This window comes from Rhizopus microsporus, assembly GCF_002708625.1.
Source record: "Rhizopus microsporus ATCC 52813 unplaced genomic scaffold scaffold_22, whole genome shotgun sequence".
Classification (NCBI taxonomy): Eukaryota; Fungi; Mucoromycota; class Mucoromycetes; order Mucorales; family Rhizopodaceae; genus Rhizopus; species Rhizopus microsporus.
This window is the reverse complement of record NW_019671937.1, coordinates 305,580-321,759: the sequence shown is the minus strand read 5'-3', so window position 1 is coordinate 321,759 and position 16,180 is coordinate 305,580. Positions and strand designations below refer to the sequence as shown.

At 36.9% G+C, this 16,180-nt stretch overlaps 8 protein-coding genes across 8 annotated transcripts; 2 read left to right on the top strand and 6 right to left on the bottom strand.

Moving 5' to 3' along the window:
- Positions 1 to 1,254: 1,254 nt before the first annotated feature.
- RHIMIDRAFT_268477 (PIN domain-like protein) lies at positions 1,255 to 3,619 on the bottom strand. The gene has a single exon (XM_023612076.1). The coding sequence runs from the start codon at positions 3,512 to 3,514 to the stop codon at positions 1,541 to 1,543; it is 1,974 nt and encodes a 657-aa protein (XP_023462429.1). The 5' UTR covers positions 3,515 to 3,619; the 3' UTR covers positions 1,255 to 1,540.
- Positions 3,620 to 4,024: 405 nt separating this feature from the next.
- Positions 4,025 to 5,462, top strand: RHIMIDRAFT_247637 (uncharacterized protein; the record flags this gene model as incomplete). The annotated part of the gene is made up of 6 exons (XM_023610428.1): positions 4,025 to 4,120; positions 4,164 to 4,857; positions 4,930 to 4,990; positions 5,037 to 5,192; positions 5,243 to 5,405; positions 5,451 to 5,462. 6 exons carry the CDS (start codon positions 4,025 to 4,027, stop codon positions 5,460 to 5,462), a joined length of 1,182 nt encoding a protein of 393 aa, XP_023462428.1.
- Positions 5,463 to 5,629: 167 nt separating this feature from the next.
- Positions 5,630 to 6,551, bottom strand: RHIMIDRAFT_241482 (MED6-domain-containing protein; the record flags this gene model as incomplete). Its single annotated transcript, XM_023609590.1, has 5 exons — positions 5,630 to 5,660; positions 5,720 to 6,003; positions 6,058 to 6,235; positions 6,285 to 6,436; positions 6,486 to 6,551. The coding sequence occupies 5 exons, from the start codon at positions 6,549 to 6,551 to the stop codon at positions 5,630 to 5,632; spliced, it is 711 nt and encodes a 236-aa protein (XP_023462427.1).
- A 124-nt stretch (positions 6,552 to 6,675) lies between these two features.
- Positions 6,676 to 7,841, top strand: RHIMIDRAFT_241481 (Mov34-domain-containing protein; the record flags this gene model as incomplete). The annotated part of the gene is made up of 5 exons (XM_023609589.1): positions 6,676 to 6,726; positions 6,782 to 6,859; positions 6,925 to 6,937; positions 6,990 to 7,249; positions 7,305 to 7,841. The coding sequence occupies 5 exons, from the start codon at positions 6,676 to 6,678 to the stop codon at positions 7,839 to 7,841; spliced, it is 939 nt and encodes a 312-aa protein (XP_023462426.1).
- Positions 7,842 to 8,038: 197 nt separating this feature from the next.
- On the bottom strand, positions 8,039 to 8,686 carry RHIMIDRAFT_207617 (uncharacterized protein; the record flags this gene model as incomplete). Its single annotated transcript, XM_023606997.1, has 2 exons — positions 8,039 to 8,138; positions 8,190 to 8,686. 2 exons carry the CDS (start codon positions 8,684 to 8,686, stop codon positions 8,039 to 8,041), a joined length of 597 nt encoding a protein of 198 aa, XP_023462425.1.
- A 45-nt stretch (positions 8,687 to 8,731) lies between these two features.
- RHIMIDRAFT_184336 (SPX-domain-containing protein) lies at positions 8,732 to 10,268 on the bottom strand (the record flags this gene model as incomplete). Its single annotated transcript, XM_023605833.1, has 2 exons — positions 8,732 to 9,425; positions 9,487 to 10,268. Coding segments are annotated over 2 exons (1,476 nt in total), but the record flags the coding sequence as incomplete, so codon positions are not given.
- Positions 10,269 to 10,914: 646 nt separating this feature from the next.
- RHIMIDRAFT_268472 (uncharacterized protein) lies at positions 10,915 to 12,518 on the bottom strand. The gene is made up of 2 exons (XM_023612075.1): positions 11,830 to 12,518; positions 10,915 to 11,769 (listed from the first exon to the last, which is right to left on the bottom strand). Exons 1-2 carry the CDS (start codon positions 12,141 to 12,143, stop codon positions 11,217 to 11,219), a joined length of 867 nt encoding a protein of 288 aa, XP_023462423.1. The 5' UTR covers positions 12,144 to 12,518; the 3' UTR covers positions 10,915 to 11,216.
- A 955-nt stretch (positions 12,519 to 13,473) lies between these two features.
- Positions 13,474 to 15,956, bottom strand: RHIMIDRAFT_315994 (uncharacterized protein). Its single transcript, XM_023615034.1, has 2 exons — positions 13,877 to 15,956; positions 13,474 to 13,815 (listed from the first exon to the last, which is right to left on the bottom strand). Exons 1-2 carry the CDS (start codon positions 15,940 to 15,942, stop codon positions 13,623 to 13,625), a joined length of 2,259 nt encoding a protein of 752 aa, XP_023462422.1. The 5' UTR covers positions 15,943 to 15,956; the 3' UTR covers positions 13,474 to 13,622.
- Between the last annotated feature and the right edge of the window lie 224 nt (positions 15,957 to 16,180).

The window sequence follows — 16,180 nt, the reverse complement described above, 5'->3', positions numbered from 1 at the left end:
TTTATATTCTCTCTTTGGTACTTATTACTCTCACTTGCATGTCGTCTCCTTCGCACGTATTTTATTTTTAACCTTTGCGTAAATACTTTTTTTAATATGCGCCAATTATTTTTTTCATACACGTCATAATTTTATCCTCTTTCTGAAATTTATTTTTAATAAAACAGTAAGCTGAACGTCGACCTCAGTGTTACTATATAATGGACTCTGTCTAACTTAAGGCTGTCCAGTTCACTCTCTCTGATATAAAATTTGAATTTATCATAATTACACGTCTTTTTTGACCAACTGACAACATAAAATTAAAATAAATAAAGAAATAACAATATTTCTTCTTCTTGAAGAGAAACAATCCAAGGTGGTAGCTTCATAAAGTCATGCCTAACTTGACGCTACACATTCAAAAGCTTTGTTGGGCGATACCATAGGTAGTGGATAGAGATAGCGCCCGTAGTAGTGATCTACTCTGGCGACTTTTCATTCAGTTTACCCACAAAGTATAAACCCGGTAGCGATTTAATGAGAACTGATACTTGATAATAAACGAACCAATATTATCATCGTCAGTCAAATCATTGGTATGGTATGGGCACTCTCACCTTTTGCCACAACATTAATTAACTCTCTTTTTTTTTGTTACCAGGTCAACATGCTTTGAATCAATATGCATCAAGGCTCATGAAATGGTTAAATTTTACCAAGTCAGGTGTTCTATACACAGCATCTAGTGCAAGAAATTCAAATTCTCTGCCATCTATCGTTGTAGAAGCTCAGTACACTGGATATATGTCCTTTTATCATCGATTGATTATGGTTTATCGATAACGAAACGACATTCAGCTTTGCCAGCTGTACTTGCCATTATCATTCACAATACCACGACAGAATTGACTAATCTTGCTGTTGCCTCGAAAAAGTGATCTTTTCTTTTGGAACTGCCTTGCCATGGTTGGACAAAATTCTGCTACTTGCTCAATTCCTTATCAATCTTTGATTATTTGTAACACACTCCTCTCAATCCACTCGTCGCTCTGGGGCATTTTCTGATCCAGTAAAGGCCATCGCTGCGATTTATTGATCCAAAGAAAGATCCATCGAAGAAGCTAATTTGCCAACGCTTACATTTGCAGGAGTGCAAATTGCAACGTCGAAATCAAGAACGATTAGCACGTTTAGCCAATGTCATAGGCCGTCCATAGGCACATTTACGACTCTTGAAGAAAGCACCCTGCTCTTTCAAGTACCGATCAAATAATTGTTACTAATCATAAACAAATGTAGTAAACTAAATATACATACTGCAAAGCAAGTTTAGTAGTACGAACGATTTCGAAAATGGCAAAAAGCCTGGCATACCAGTAGCAGACTTCAAGGACAGTAGAGAAAGTGATATTCAACAATAAAATAAGGAAAGGTTATGCAGATGTACTATAGCTATCAGCAAATTTGACGACATTTTGGTAAAGGATATCTGTTTTAATAAAATTTAACTGATATTAGCACATACGCCCCTCTCTTTTAATACTTTTTTATTTACAGGTTAAAGTGTGTCTAATAAACTAAAGAGATTATTGCTAGATACGCTTTTTATAGATTTCACTTTCTTTTCTGGTCGGCGAGATCGCTGCTTATTTAGTCTTTTTGGTTTTTCAGTAGAGATTACGTTTGTATCTTGAATATTATAATCAAACACATCCAAAATTTCAGTCCTAAAGTCCTTTATGACCATTCTATAGGTTTTGAAGAAAAGCTGCAAAAAGTCTGGAGAAGTATCGGACAGGATAGAGCCAAGACTAGACCCATTCTGTGTTTTCTCCAAATAATAATGAAAGTAAAGGCCATTATATATATATGCCAGTGGTGCTTGACAACCTAGGCTAAAGATTTGTGATAAAAGATACGATGAATAAATCACACCTTGGAATTGTGCAGCTAAATGAATCGTTCTTTTTTTCAAAACAAGAGTCTCCGTTGATGTTTTGGGTACTTGATGTTCATCAAAACCGAGAGTAGGAGCTAATGACCTAAGTGTAGCCACAATAATGCCAATGACTTCGTGGTTTTTTAACTGATCTTCTTCAGCAGAGTGTGCACAGTAGTAGATCATATACCGAAGGCATAGTATCAGATGGTACACTCCACTATCCATATTAGATACTTGCAGTTTTTCGCTCTTGTGTAGTTTAATAAAATGTGATTCTTTATCTTGTATTTTATTGCTTTCCTTAAAAGCAAATGAAACCGGCTCTAAATGCTGCTTTTCTCTTACATACTCTATAATTTGTTGCTCATGCATATACTCCCCCAAATAATTGTATACTTCTTGTCTTAATGCCTGGCTGATAGTCCAGCTTGATTTCCTCTCTACGTCTTCAAGGAATATACTTGTCCAGAACGTTTGGTTTTCCAACACATCCATAAGCTGCCTACTCCACGCTTCTTTTTGTTGCGTTTGCTTTATATGATGATCCTTACATATAGTTTTTGTTGAATAGCTGTCCTTATTCACCAATGGACTGTTTTGATCGTATCTTTGAATTGAATTATTGATGCAATCTTCAAGTTCAACAATCATGTCTGGATTATCACTTTTTTGATGCTTTTGAATAATAGGCACAAGTGCTCTCGTGATATTCGCGATAACATCTCCTTGACTATTCATCCTTATGAACTCTGCTACTATCTTTGGCCATTCACGCTGACTCTTGACTGACTGTATACCCTTACCACACCATTCTTGGATAGCAAGACGACATACAGTACCATCGAGATAGTCATTACCCAAGAGTGTGCCGACTAAAGGCAACATGTTCCGGTCTATCTTGAGTAAGACAGCTAGACGATCTGGATGAAATACAGTGGCTGATATAAACAACTGTTTGTGGCTTGCTTCTTCAGCTACAGGTACTTTTAACATATCCAACTGAATGTATCCTTTACCGATTTCAGGATACACATACATATCTGAATCCTGAGAGACAACATAGGCATTCTTTGCTTTCGCCATAGTCACGACTTCTCCATCTGCTTCTGCCTCACATATCTTTACGTACACGTCTAGTTCTCGGAGTGTCTGGATGATTGTTTCGAGCGTAAGTGGAGGTATTAAGAATAGTCCAGCTATATGCTGAGTTATACTAGAATCAGTCAGGATGACCTTGTTGATGGAGTCGAGATTTGACATTGCTGTAGCACAGCGCTGGATATATGACCGATGTCGCTTGATTCTTGTCTCTATCTTATCTGCTGGAAGTGCGCCGTCAAATAAAAAGGCCAAGGTAATGCCAGCCCTTGTCAAGGTTTGTACTGTTCTTTTGACAGCATTTGCAATTGTATTGTATTGACCTCCATAAATCCAATAAGATTGATGATTATAAGCACAATTATATACAAATGCATTGCCGTCAATGATGAATGTGTCATTTTTATTTTTGGCTGAATCCACTTTCCAATAGACTGATTCAGACAGAGTTGGATATGATTTTACAAAATGTGATAGTTTGCTAATTCCCATAAGACTAAAAAAGAAAAATAAGAATATTTATGTTCAGCTCCCCTTTAGGATATCTTTCTTGTATGATAGAATCATTGAACGTCCAAAAAAAAAAAAAAAGAAAAAGATAAATTGCTGGGTCACAATTTACCATTCATGCTACTCTTTTTTCTTTCTTTATTATTAAAAAATGGGTGCCGCATTAAGCTGCTTGGCATTACCTGCATTAACTTCTCTTGGCACATGGGTAGTCAGTTGTTTCTCTGCAGCTGCTTGCTCTTTAGCTTGTAAAAGGTAAAGAGAAAAAAAAAGAAAAAGACAAGAGTACCAAGTTTAAATAGCTGCAACTGCAACAACTCTGTGGCAACTCGTATTGGCTATGCAGTAAATATATATTTCATAAACTGATCTTTTTTTTTTTATTCATTATGCTTTTTAGATCATTTTTTTATTGAATTCTATTGTAAGAGAAAAGAAGAGGAATATTCATCACTTTATCAACAGATCAACTTTTATTAGATCGCCTGGCTTATGCTATCGAATTGGGCTATAAAGCAGATCCAAAAGCTACCTCTCGATTATTTGAAGCTCAACTGTACTGAAGGATCTTGTTATGGAATAATTGCAGTAAGTTTTTTCCACTTTATATGCATATTCCTAATGAATTCAGGTACATCGCATATGTTTTGCACTTGTCCTTTTTCATGCCTTATTGGGGCTTTTACTGCTGGGTGTACGCAACAGTGGACAACCTAGGTCATCCATTCAGAATGGTTGGTGGGGACCCAAGGTCTTGTGCTGGATGCTCTTGTTGGTAGCTTCCTTTTTTATACCAAATGAGTTCTTTCGAGTCTGGGGCAATTATTTCTCTCTTGCCGGAGCAGCGATCTTTATCCTATTTGGTCTTGTGCTTCTTGTTGATTTTGCGCACAGTTGGACTGAGAGATGTCTAGAGAATATGGAGTACTCTGATAAATGGAAATATATCTTGATTGGAGGTACTCTGTTCCTGTATGCAGCCGCCATCACATTGACGGGTATCATGTACGGGTTCTTTACGCCAAATGGATGTTCATTGAACCAGTTCTTTGTTACTCTCAATATGATCTTGAGTCTGTTAATCACCTTTTTATGCATCACTCCTTCCGTACAAGAGGCAAATCATCGATCTGGCTTATCACAATCATCCATCGTGGTCATCTATTGCACCTATCTCGTTTTGTCTGCTGTGGCAAATGAGCCTAATGATAAAGAGTGCAACCCTTTAAGAAAATCTCAGGGTCCTCAAACAACATCGATCGTCTTGGGTGCACTATTTACATTTTTGGCTATTGCCTATTCTACAAGCCGAGCAGCTACTCAGGGTTAGAGTCAAAAAAGAAGAAGAAGAAGAAAAAAGGATAATGCTTAACCATGTTCTTTTCTTATTTAAATAGGTGTCGAAGGAGTCACTGAGAGCTCATCCAGGGAGCATCTAATAGCTGCTGTAGAAAACGGGTAAGTTAAACAAAACAAATAGCTGATTATTATTAAGTTATTTCAGAACTCTCCCGAGATCTGCTTTATACAAAGATGATGATCAAGATGATAATGATGATGAACGCGATGATGAACGTTATGGGGCTGTATACAACTACTCTTTTTTCCATTTTACTTTTGCAATTGCGGCAATGTACGTTGCTATGCTTTTAACCAATTGGTAAGCGAGAAGTAAATAGATAAACCTCTGCTCTAAACTTCTTGGGATAGGAACACAATCATCTCAGAACAACCTAATTCTCAAGATGACTCGCTCATCCGTATTGGTCAAAGCTACACTGCTGTTTGGGTTAAGGTTGTGTCTGGATGGATATGCTATGGTCTGTACATTTGGAGTTTAGTAGCTCCTGTGTTAATGCCGGATCGATTTTTGGTAAGTCAGAATGATAGGTAATATGTGTCTCTAACTCTGAAGTAGGATACATATTAATATCGTTTATATACCACCCTCTCTCTTTTCATATCTTGCCCACTCATCATTTATATATATATATTTCTACTGCATCCCAAATAAACTATTTTGACAGTATTTTTTCCCTGACTTGGATAATACAGTGGATTTATTTCTTCTTTTTGCGATTAACAAGATTACCTTCATCATTTCGTTTTCTTGGACGCTTTCCATCTTCTATAAAAGGAGGATAAATATATAAATATATATATATATATGTAGCTGTATGTGTAAACTTGCCTCTTGTTGCAGGTATATCTGCATTTGATTTTGATACATCCTCTTGTTCTACTTGCTCTATTACTTGTCGTGATTGAGCAACTTTCATCGCTGATACTTCTATGGCTCTATCCATCCAGTGTCTTAGTGCCAGTGTTTCCTGTGCACGTAACACTGTGTTTGGTGATTTCTTTTGTTGATCTACGCTTGATTGTTTCCAATTATAGCCTTTGGAAGGATGGAATGTCATCATTTTTTGTGTTTCTTTGAAGGCGCTATTTACATGAAATAAGCTGGTCAACTATAAAGAAATCAATAAGAAATGTACAAAGAGTATAGCGGTGGTGCATATTACCAGCCTATTAGCAATAACAGAATATATAGTAGGTGATTGGTATACATTGGCTCCCATAATGTAATATGTAGCGATCGGATTGACATCATCCTCTGCTGGTCCTCTTCGGTATCTCTTTTGTATAACCCATACAGGTGGTTGTTCATGAACTATGGCAAACTCAATTCCTGTCATTTTTCTAATTCTCTATTTAGCAAATAGATCACTCTCTAAATCTTTTGATTTACCGAAGAGCCTGCACAGTAGCTTCATAAGGCTGCCTTAGGTCATTATATTGAGTCTGCATTGCTAACACTTGATTATTACATTGTCGATCCCAAAATGGTGAAAGAGCGAAATAATCCATCACTACTTGTTGATTCTGGAAACCGCCAACTCTCTATGCTATAGAGTTAATATACATTTTGAATACAAGCACTTGTATTTACTTCTAACCAATTCGTGTCACGCCATTCTACGCTTGTCAAATCTTCAGTTGCTGCTAATCTTTGCATATTTTGATAAAAAAAGAATAAAAAGACGATGACATAGTGCGGAGTTTTATGGATTTAAAGGTACTTACGCGTCGCTTTTATCCACTTTTTTTTCCCTTCTTTCTTTAGAGAAAACAATTACAGAATGGAAAGACTTCAACGTTTATTTGGATCTGCTGCTGCTGGTTTAGGACAGGTTTAATATTATTAAAAAGAATGTGTATAAAAGCAAACAACTAAATCTTACTTAGGGAATGCAACCTGGTATGGATACACCTACTGTAGACAATGCTGAAATGGTTTATATTTCGTCTTTGGCTCTTTTAAAGGTACTTGATTTGATCTAATAAAAGAGAAAAATGACACGCTAACGTCAATGATCTTCCTTTTTTAGATGTTGAAACACGGTACATTATAGCTACTTATTGCAAAAGAACAAAACATTAACAATGAAATTAGGTCGTGCTGGTGTCCCTATGGAAGTGATGGGTTTGATGCTGGGAGAATTTGTTGACGATTATACTGTTCGTGTTATTGACGTATTTGCTATGCCACAAAGCGGTACTGGTGTCTCAGTAGAAGCTGTCGACCCTGTTTTTCAGACCAAGATGTTAGACATGTTAAAGCAGACAGGCAGACCAGAGATGGTTGTTGGATGGTATCACTCTCATCCTGGTTTTGGCTGCTGGTTATCTAGCGTTGATATTAACACACAACAGGTAGATCATAAAAGCATAAAGCAAGACACGTGTACTTATTGAAGCTTTTTTCTAGAGCTTTGAACAATTGAATCCAAGAGCAGTTGCAGTTGTCGTAGATCCTATTCAATCAGTAAAGGGCAAAGTAGTGATTGATGCATTCCGACTTATCAACCCTCAAACAGTCATGCTTGGTCAAGAACCACGTCAGACAACCTCAAATATTGGTCATTTAAACAAGCCATCTATTCAAGCATTAATCCACGGCTTAAACAGACACTACTATTCGATTGCTATTAACTACAGAAAGAATGAATTAGAAGAAAAGATGTTACTCAATTTGCATAAAAAGGATTGGACTCATGGTCTGACATTAGACAACTTTACTGAGCATACTGAAATGAATGAAAAGAGCGTCGCCAGCATGTTGACACTAGCAGAAGCATACAACAAGTCTGTACAAGAAGAATTAACAATGACACCTGAACAACTCAAAACAAGGCATGTGGGTAAACAGGATCCCAAGCGTCACTTGGAGGATAAGGTTGAAGCAGTCATGGGTAACAACATTGTCATGGCATTGGGAACAATGATTGATAGCGTTAGTTTTTAAAAAAATAAATGTTTTTACTTTCTTTGCAAAAAAAAAGAAATGTAAAGTGAGCAAATTACTATTATTATTATTTATTAAAAAGAAAAAAGAAAACAGTTACAGTAATTGAAAGATTATTTGTATTTAGATTACTTGAATCGCAAATAGAAATTGACCTAATAAAAGAAGGAATTAATGTCAACAGATTCGTATTCAACTCATGAATAACTTACAATGAGAGCAATCACTAAAAGTAAACAGAGTAGTGCCGGACCCCAAAGATCATCATAACGTCCATCGATACGATGATTGATCATCCTATAAAGATAAATGAGATATATAATAAATACAATCATATTACAAACTAACCAGGCTCGTTTTTCAAATCGATACAGTGCATAGATGGCAATTCCTGCAGCCAGTCCAATAAAGATACCACCAACAATACGTGATACCATATCACCAAAATTTAACAAGTTTAAAGCAACAGTCAAAAGCAAAGCGCAAAACTGTAACCATGAGATGAAGGTACGTTCATTTGCAAAAAAGACCTTGGGTTCCACGCGCACTTTCATCTTTGGCTTCTTGATCTCATCCACCTTGGTACCAAGTTCGAGGTCATGGTTCCCTTTAGCGAATAATTTATGAAGAATAGACCTACTCTGTGACGAAGATGACGCTTGACTCCTTTTTTCTTGTTTTGCAGGTGGAACAGGCGGTAGACCCTGAAGCTGTTTTGATGTCTCTTGAGCAAAGGTCTGTAGGTTGACCTGAGTTTCTGAACTTTTATGAGAGCGACCAGATGTCCTTTCGGCTTGCTTGTTCACCACTGCTTCTTTATTTGCATTTTCCTGTTCTTCAATCATGGCCCTTCGATATTTACCATCAATTAAGGGCTTAAAACTACGTGACCGGGTCAGTCCTATATTTTCGGCTCTAGGTTTACGAATGTCTACGTTTAATTCAGATAGCCACCAGGGAAGCAGAGCCAATCGATCGCGATAAAAGTGACATGCACCATGCAGGTATTTGGAAAACCGAGGTACTTCATGTACTAGGTGACTTTCAACAAGAGATGTAAGCCATGCAGGCGGTTGCTGGCCCAGATGCGTCTGAAGCTTCGTTTCGAGGATAGCATACGGGAAAAGAAGACAATCGTCTTGTTTTATATTGTGAAATGGGTAATCAATACCTACGTCATTACGACGCCAATGATAACTAGGTTGTCTACGTTGAACGCCATCAAGATGGTCTTCACGGATAAAAGAAAGGTTTGTGTCCAGAGAAATTCGCAATCGTTGGTCATCTGGTAATTGGAATGCTGTACGGTTATAATACACTCGAAGCATGGGTTCAAGTTGCCGTTCCCTAAACGATCGTTGTATACCACTGGCCACAAAATGAACGTGATCAACAGCACTTTTGTCTGTGTTGGTTTGACTAAAGCCATGAGCAATTTCGTTTGCTGTTAAAGTGCCCTGAACAAATGAGTTCACTTGGCCTTCTTTCAACCTAAAGCGATCCTTGACTGAGGCTCCATCCAGCCATGAAGCATGATGTGTCTTTCGTTCAATGTAAATATTTGATTTATCATTTGTACCGTACCTAATAAACAAGTTAGTACAACCCTATTAAATAGATGGTTTTTTTTTTTTTGTTTTTTTACCATCGAAATCGAATAGCTTCTGATCCTTCATCTCTTTGTAAACGAGTGGTATAGAGGTCAAAATTTGGATTATCAAAATAAACACTAGAGATAGCCGAATCTACTGGCTCCCACTTTTTTTGCTTATTGTAGATGTAAACTGGTAAATGTAGCATGATGATTGCCTTTACTTCTGTTATATTATCAGGATGGATCCAGTACTTTGCCGTTGCTCTTTCAAACTCATTTTGATCTTCAAATGCAGTATCATCTATGGATTTCTTTCCACGATTGCGACAAATGTCGTGTAGTGCTGATATATAAATAATGGCAACATCAAACCGTTGTTTGTCCAAAGGCTTTTCTCTCAGCTTTTCTACAAAGGCCTGCTTTAATTGAAGTCCTGTCCATTTGTCATGCTTTTTTAAAATCTTTTGAAAGGCGACAAAGTTGAGACGGGTGAAGCGAGAGAGATCATTTACATCAAATAAAATTTCGGTAAGTGCTTCGTCCATTATGCTATAATTAGCATCAGAGGCCATTGCAGGATTTTTTTGTAGTGTCTGTATCGTTCGTTCACAGTAAAGGATACGCGCGTCTATCTCTGAGAGCTTTGCATTGACAAAATCGTATACTTTGGATAGTTCGTTATCTAGCATTTCAATGAATTCTTCCTCGTCCTTTGCAGTCCAGCCGTGGTCGAGTTGACGGTTCTTTAATTCGTGCTTGAGGCCATCATAAGCGACATAGGATAGTTTCCAAGGAGTGAATATGTTTTGCTGCAGCTCTTGTCCGTATTTCATATAATGTAAGAATAAAAAAAATAATATCAATGAAAGAGTTTTGCTTTCTCAAAAGGATACAAAAAAAAGGGCTACTTGTACAAGAAGAGAATGGTGGAGGAAAAGAAAGACAATGGATTTGCTAATCGCTAATTAAAGAGAGAAAAAAGGAGAGTATTTATACTAAATCAATGCGTTCAAAATAGGTTTTGGTCTTATATCTCATTTCGTTTCTGTTGTGTACGTACGCATTAATTAAAGGAGTAACTTGTTGTAGTATTGACACAACACTTTATCATTTTTCTTTATTTATGCTATTAACTTTTTCTATCCCTTTTTATATACTCTATAGTACGCTCATATGAGCCAATTCGTCATTGATGACTATTATAAATACATCATCTAAGTTCATAAAAGCAGAAAAGTTAAAGTACTACGGTTATCAATCGTCCCCTGATTGACATGGATGTTGTCCAATCGTATCTATCTGTCGCTTTACCCCTTTTCTCCTCACTTTTATAAATGAAAAAGTATGATCATTTGTTGTCTTCACAAGATATACTTTTGGCCCTTGTTTTTGATATCAATATTGAAGTTGCAAATGACTTCTTTTTAAGCATCATTCATCAATGGTAGTTAAAGAGAAAGATAATCTTGGTTTGTTGTGATTTTCTTTTTATTTTGATGGATGTTAATCAATTGATTGATTTCCTCATCTGTTACTGGTAGGCTTTTTAAATTAAAGCATCATCAATGTTTACATAATAATACCATTTTCTGTCTCATGCATGCATATTTACCAAGTACTATTTCTTTTCAGTCTAACCTAACCCCCCTCTCCTCTCTTCGGAAGATATTTCGGATATATGACTTTAAGCCGTTTATTGATAGAATAACCCCATATTGACTTCAATTATAAGTCTATTATATCATTGATCTTTGGACTATTGTATTACTTTGATTAAAATATCAATAAAACCTGATTTTATCAATTTTAACAGAGTTTTTAAATCTCTCTAACCATAGACATAGTTCAGCATTACTTCTATTTGACTTGACTCGGTTCAAGCACCCTAAAATAGGTTGCAGATTGCTTATGTCGAAGCTACCTCCCTTTGATATAGGTACGTAGTGGTCCAAAGTTAAAGATAGCTCTTTGTAAGTGATCCCATGTACCCAGGAGCCCATTGCACCACTGACAGCACATCTCCCATTTGAGCTCTTTATAATCTCTTTCAGTTCGCAAATGGTAGCTACTTCATGTTGATTTTCATAGCCTGGCTTCTTCTTTTGTCTTTTTTTCATGTTGTTGTGAAGATTTTTAACCTTTCTATGTAATTCGTTGCTGTTCATAAAGTAGTTATTATGGACCGTGACTATATGGCTTAGGTAACTGTTATAATCAAACTTTCTTTTCCCACTTTTACTAACAACTGTACAAAACACGTCGTCACTGCCTGCTATTATCCATGAATTCATGATGGCAACAATTTTGGGGTTATTCCAGTGTTTACCATAGAAACTAAAAAGAAGAGAGGAAGGTTACAAAAAGATACCAATCACCTTACAGCTTTTTTCTTACTGTCTGCAGCCAACGCACATTCTCTTGTTACTACCTGAGGGACGACTCAATATCATGGATGAGCCATGTGGACTGAGGATCTGGTGACACATGCAGCAGCGAGTGACATTGGTTTGATCAATCAGTGGATTGACTGTATCATTCGTATTGTTGATCAGATTACCGTATAGAGATGTAGTCATGGCCATAGTACGCTTTGAATTGTTTAATGAAAGGTATGGCTTTTTGAAGTGACTCATATGTCGTATAGGGTTGAGCAAATGCTGTGCGAGTGACACTTTGGTGATGTGCAGACGAGATGTGATAAGAGACATAGAATGAAGAAAAGGTGTGTTTTGAATGAATGAAGAAAATGAACCATTATATACCCTCTTGTGTAAGGAGCACCTGTTGCAATTGATATAAACTGGGGAATAAAGAAACTAGCCCTTGATCTGACCTTATCATGCACAACCAGCAATAAACCAACTGTATGTCTTTCCAAATTTAGACAACAATTAACAATGAACTATGAAGAGGTGCACGTTCCTATTTGGTAAGGAGTTTGATGCAATACGTACAGTTTGATAGGTAGTCTGCCTGATAGTGGTCATTAGTCAGTCTTGAAAGAGTCATGCACTTAATATTCAAAGAAGAGGTAGTGTGCTGACCTCTCCTTCTCTTCTCTCTCTCAGCGATAACGAATTGAAGTGTTCATTTACATTGTTTATATGCAGTCAAAATAATAATAAAAGGGTTGTAACGTTGTCATTAAGAGTGTATCCATCCTTCAAGTGCTATACTTGATTGATGAACACTTGTTTAATAAAAGGACTATTGCTAAAGAAATACAGTAGGCACATGCGTAACAGAGAGGATTTATATATAAACAAATTCTTGGTATACTAAGGATAAAGAAATAATCGCATTAACAGACCATTTATTGTATATTAGCATTGCATTAAAAGTTTACGATATATATATATATATATATACTTGGTGCAGTTAAAGAAGGTTAAGATGCCTTAAGTGAGAGAAGCGGGTTATTAGACATGCAAAAAGTATTACATTTGAAATGTTCAAATTTTATAGGAGCTGTCTTGATCTATCAAAATCTCTTATCTAACAGGCTGTGAAAGTTTCAAAGAGAGATGTACTTTTAGGTCTTTGCATTATTACCAGTGAGTCTATTTCGGTTAACAAAAGAGGTACAGATTGTCGAACGCGATGTTCTATTCCATATTTTTTAGTGAAATTTAACTACCAAAACAAGTGGAGACCAAAAAGAGGAAGAACTCCAGGAGAACAGGTGTAAAGGGAGTGTTTCTAGGCTTGGCCGGGAACTGATACACCGCAATATAGACTCAAATCGCATTGAATAGCTAGAAATGCTAATGATGATGTGCAGAAGCCTGGAAAGAATTGAAAAAAAAGAAGACATGGCAGAATGTAACTAAAGATGGTCCTGTCTTTTAGAAAGATACTCTTGTTTATATTTCTTTCCGCTTAATCTTTCTATTACTCAACCAATCTCAAATCAATTGACCCAAAGAATAACAGCCTGATTCTGGATACCATTATAATAAACAATTAAAGCGATTTAGCACGTTTGCTCTACCGTCCTTTTCTTTTGGTTTAAGTATCAATATTTCAAAATTATAAATGCTATAATCGTATTATTATTGTAAGTTTTTTATTGTAAGAGGCTGACTCCTTGATTACACATGTTTGAAATTAGTGCCTCTGCTTATTTACAGTCAAAATCAATACAAGTTTATTCAGTGTCATGAGCCCCAGTGTAATATAAAGGCAGTCTAGTACGGATTTGGGAGAATCCTTGTTCTTTCTTCAGAGAATAAAAGTGGGATACGAACGTAAAAGTTGAAAGCTAGAGCTGCTACAAGTAATACACACAATACACCTGGCCCGTAAATGTCATCGAGACGAAGATCTGTACGACCAGTTTGTAACCGAAATGCTCTGAAATGAAAACGAACAAGGGCATACCTACATAGCCGTCAGTATTAAGAACAAAAAAGCAAAGCTTGAAGCCTAGGGTTGGACTTACATAGATAAGAAGGCAGATAGCGAGAGGAAGACGGTGCCAACTATACGGGTTATACCATCACCGGTATTTAATAGCTTTAGTGCAATAGTAAGAAGCACGGCACAAAATTGAAGCCAAGTGAGAAATGTGCGTTCATTGGCAAAAAAGACTTTTGGGTCTTGTTTCGCTGGGTGGAAGGATGAGTATCTTGTCATAGTTCTTACAGGAGCTGAGGGGCCCACTGGCGAAGGGTTTTCTTCGTCGCTTTTCTCTTTCTTTCTTCTCTCCTTGTATCTTTGCACCATGCGGGATACAAAAGTTCGTCTAGATGTGATGCCTGGTTCATCGGTAAGCTCTGTTTTTTCTGGTATATCAACAAGCTGACCATGAATTCTATTTTCTTGGTTTATATGCACTCTGTTTGAAATAGGTGCATTAATCCTTCCCCTTTTATTGGTGTTGTCAAATCCCCAGTTGATTGATTCTAGTCTCTCTTTAAAAAGCGATTCTTCAACCTGTATCTTGAGGCTACCGCTATTGTTTTTTTCATCATTTTGCATCAGTGAGCGTCTGTGTCTACCGTTAAATAAAGCTTTAAAACTCTGCGACCTTGTTATTCCATCACGAGAGCCAGCAGGTTTTCGTATATTTTGGTCAAGTTGAGAAAGCCATGGTGGTAGTTCGTTGACAATATCCTTAAAGAGGTGGCTTACACCATGGACATATTTTGAAAAACTAGATACTTCGTGAACTATGTCACTGTTTAACAAACTAGATAACCAACTAGGTATTTCCTGTCCCAAATGTTTCTGGACCTTGACTTCGAGGATGGCGTAAGGAAAACGTAAAATATCATTTTCGTCAACGTTGTGAAAAGGGTAATTTATATCCACATCAGCTCTACGCCAACCATCTTGAAGTCGTCTTTGCTTCCCATCGAGATGGTCTTCACGAATAAAAGTCAAGTTGCTATCAAGGCAGATCCTAAGCCTCTGATCATCAGGTAATTGGAAGGCTAGGCGATTATAGAATATTCTGCATACCGGTTGCAGCTTGCGGTTCATAACTAATGACTGTATGCCCTTTGCTATAAATAATCTACTCTCTATAATTTCACTATCTAAAATGCCTTTCTTTTCCATTTCAGCTTCATACTCTTCTGCGCCGTAACGTCCGTTCATAAAGTCATTGACTTGTTGCCCCTTGATTTTAAAACGGCCTTTCACGGACTTCCCTTCCAGCCATTCTGCCCGATGCGTTTTCTTCTCCACGTAAACATCGTCACTAAGGCTATCGCAGTTGCCATACCAACGGACACGGACAGTTTCAGACCCTTTCTTTTGAAGTAACTTTTGCCTGTACATATCAAATGACTTGTTGTCATAATATACGCTTGATACAGCTGCATCGGTTGCCTTGTATGACTTGCCTTGGCCCTGAACATGAACGGGAAGATGTAATAAAATGATGGCTTTTACTTCTGCAATATGATCGGGGTGAATCCAATACTTCTTCGTTTCTCTTTCAAACTCTACTTGATCAGGTTCATCCGCAACTTTATCCACTACCTCTATTTCCCCCTTGCGCTTGCATAAATTGTACATTTCTGATAAAAGAACAAACAATGGATCAAACCACTGATTATATAATGGATATATTGCGAGAGCATTTTCAAAATTAAAAGCTTGCTGTATACGTTCCGTGTATCGAGCATGTCTTTTGGCAATTCTTTCAAACGCTTCTACATTAAGACTGTGAAACTTTGCCAGTTCGTCAACGTCAATCAGTGTTTCTGCAATATCGTCCGCAATAGCTTCATACTTTATATTCATCATAAAGTCATTTTTTCCTTCAAGGATCTTGTCAAAGTTGTCGATGCGTTTGACAAGTCCATCTAGATGGATCTGCACAAAGCAGTATACCTTTTCTAACTCAGTTAGAAAACAGGCGTTAAATTCAGATTCGCATTGTTCGTCCCATTCGTCTATCGTTTTGGCTTTTAGTAAATTGCTGAGACTTGCATACTCCATATATGAATCCCTCCATGGCTCTTTAATTCTTGCATTAAATTCCGCAGAAAATTTCATCTTTTTAACCAGAAAGAAGAAGGGAGGAAAAAAAAAAAAGAACTTAAAGAGAACCTTTCTCTCTTAATTTCACGTATGGAATGAAAAAAGTTTAGATATTGACCTGAATTAAAGATGATGAATTAAAAAAAAGTGTACATGACTGGATCTGTTTATTCAGTATCATCCTTTTCATAAAGCTTAGATTCTTGAATCATTCACTCAAACGAATTATGTTATATAACAATGAAAATATGTA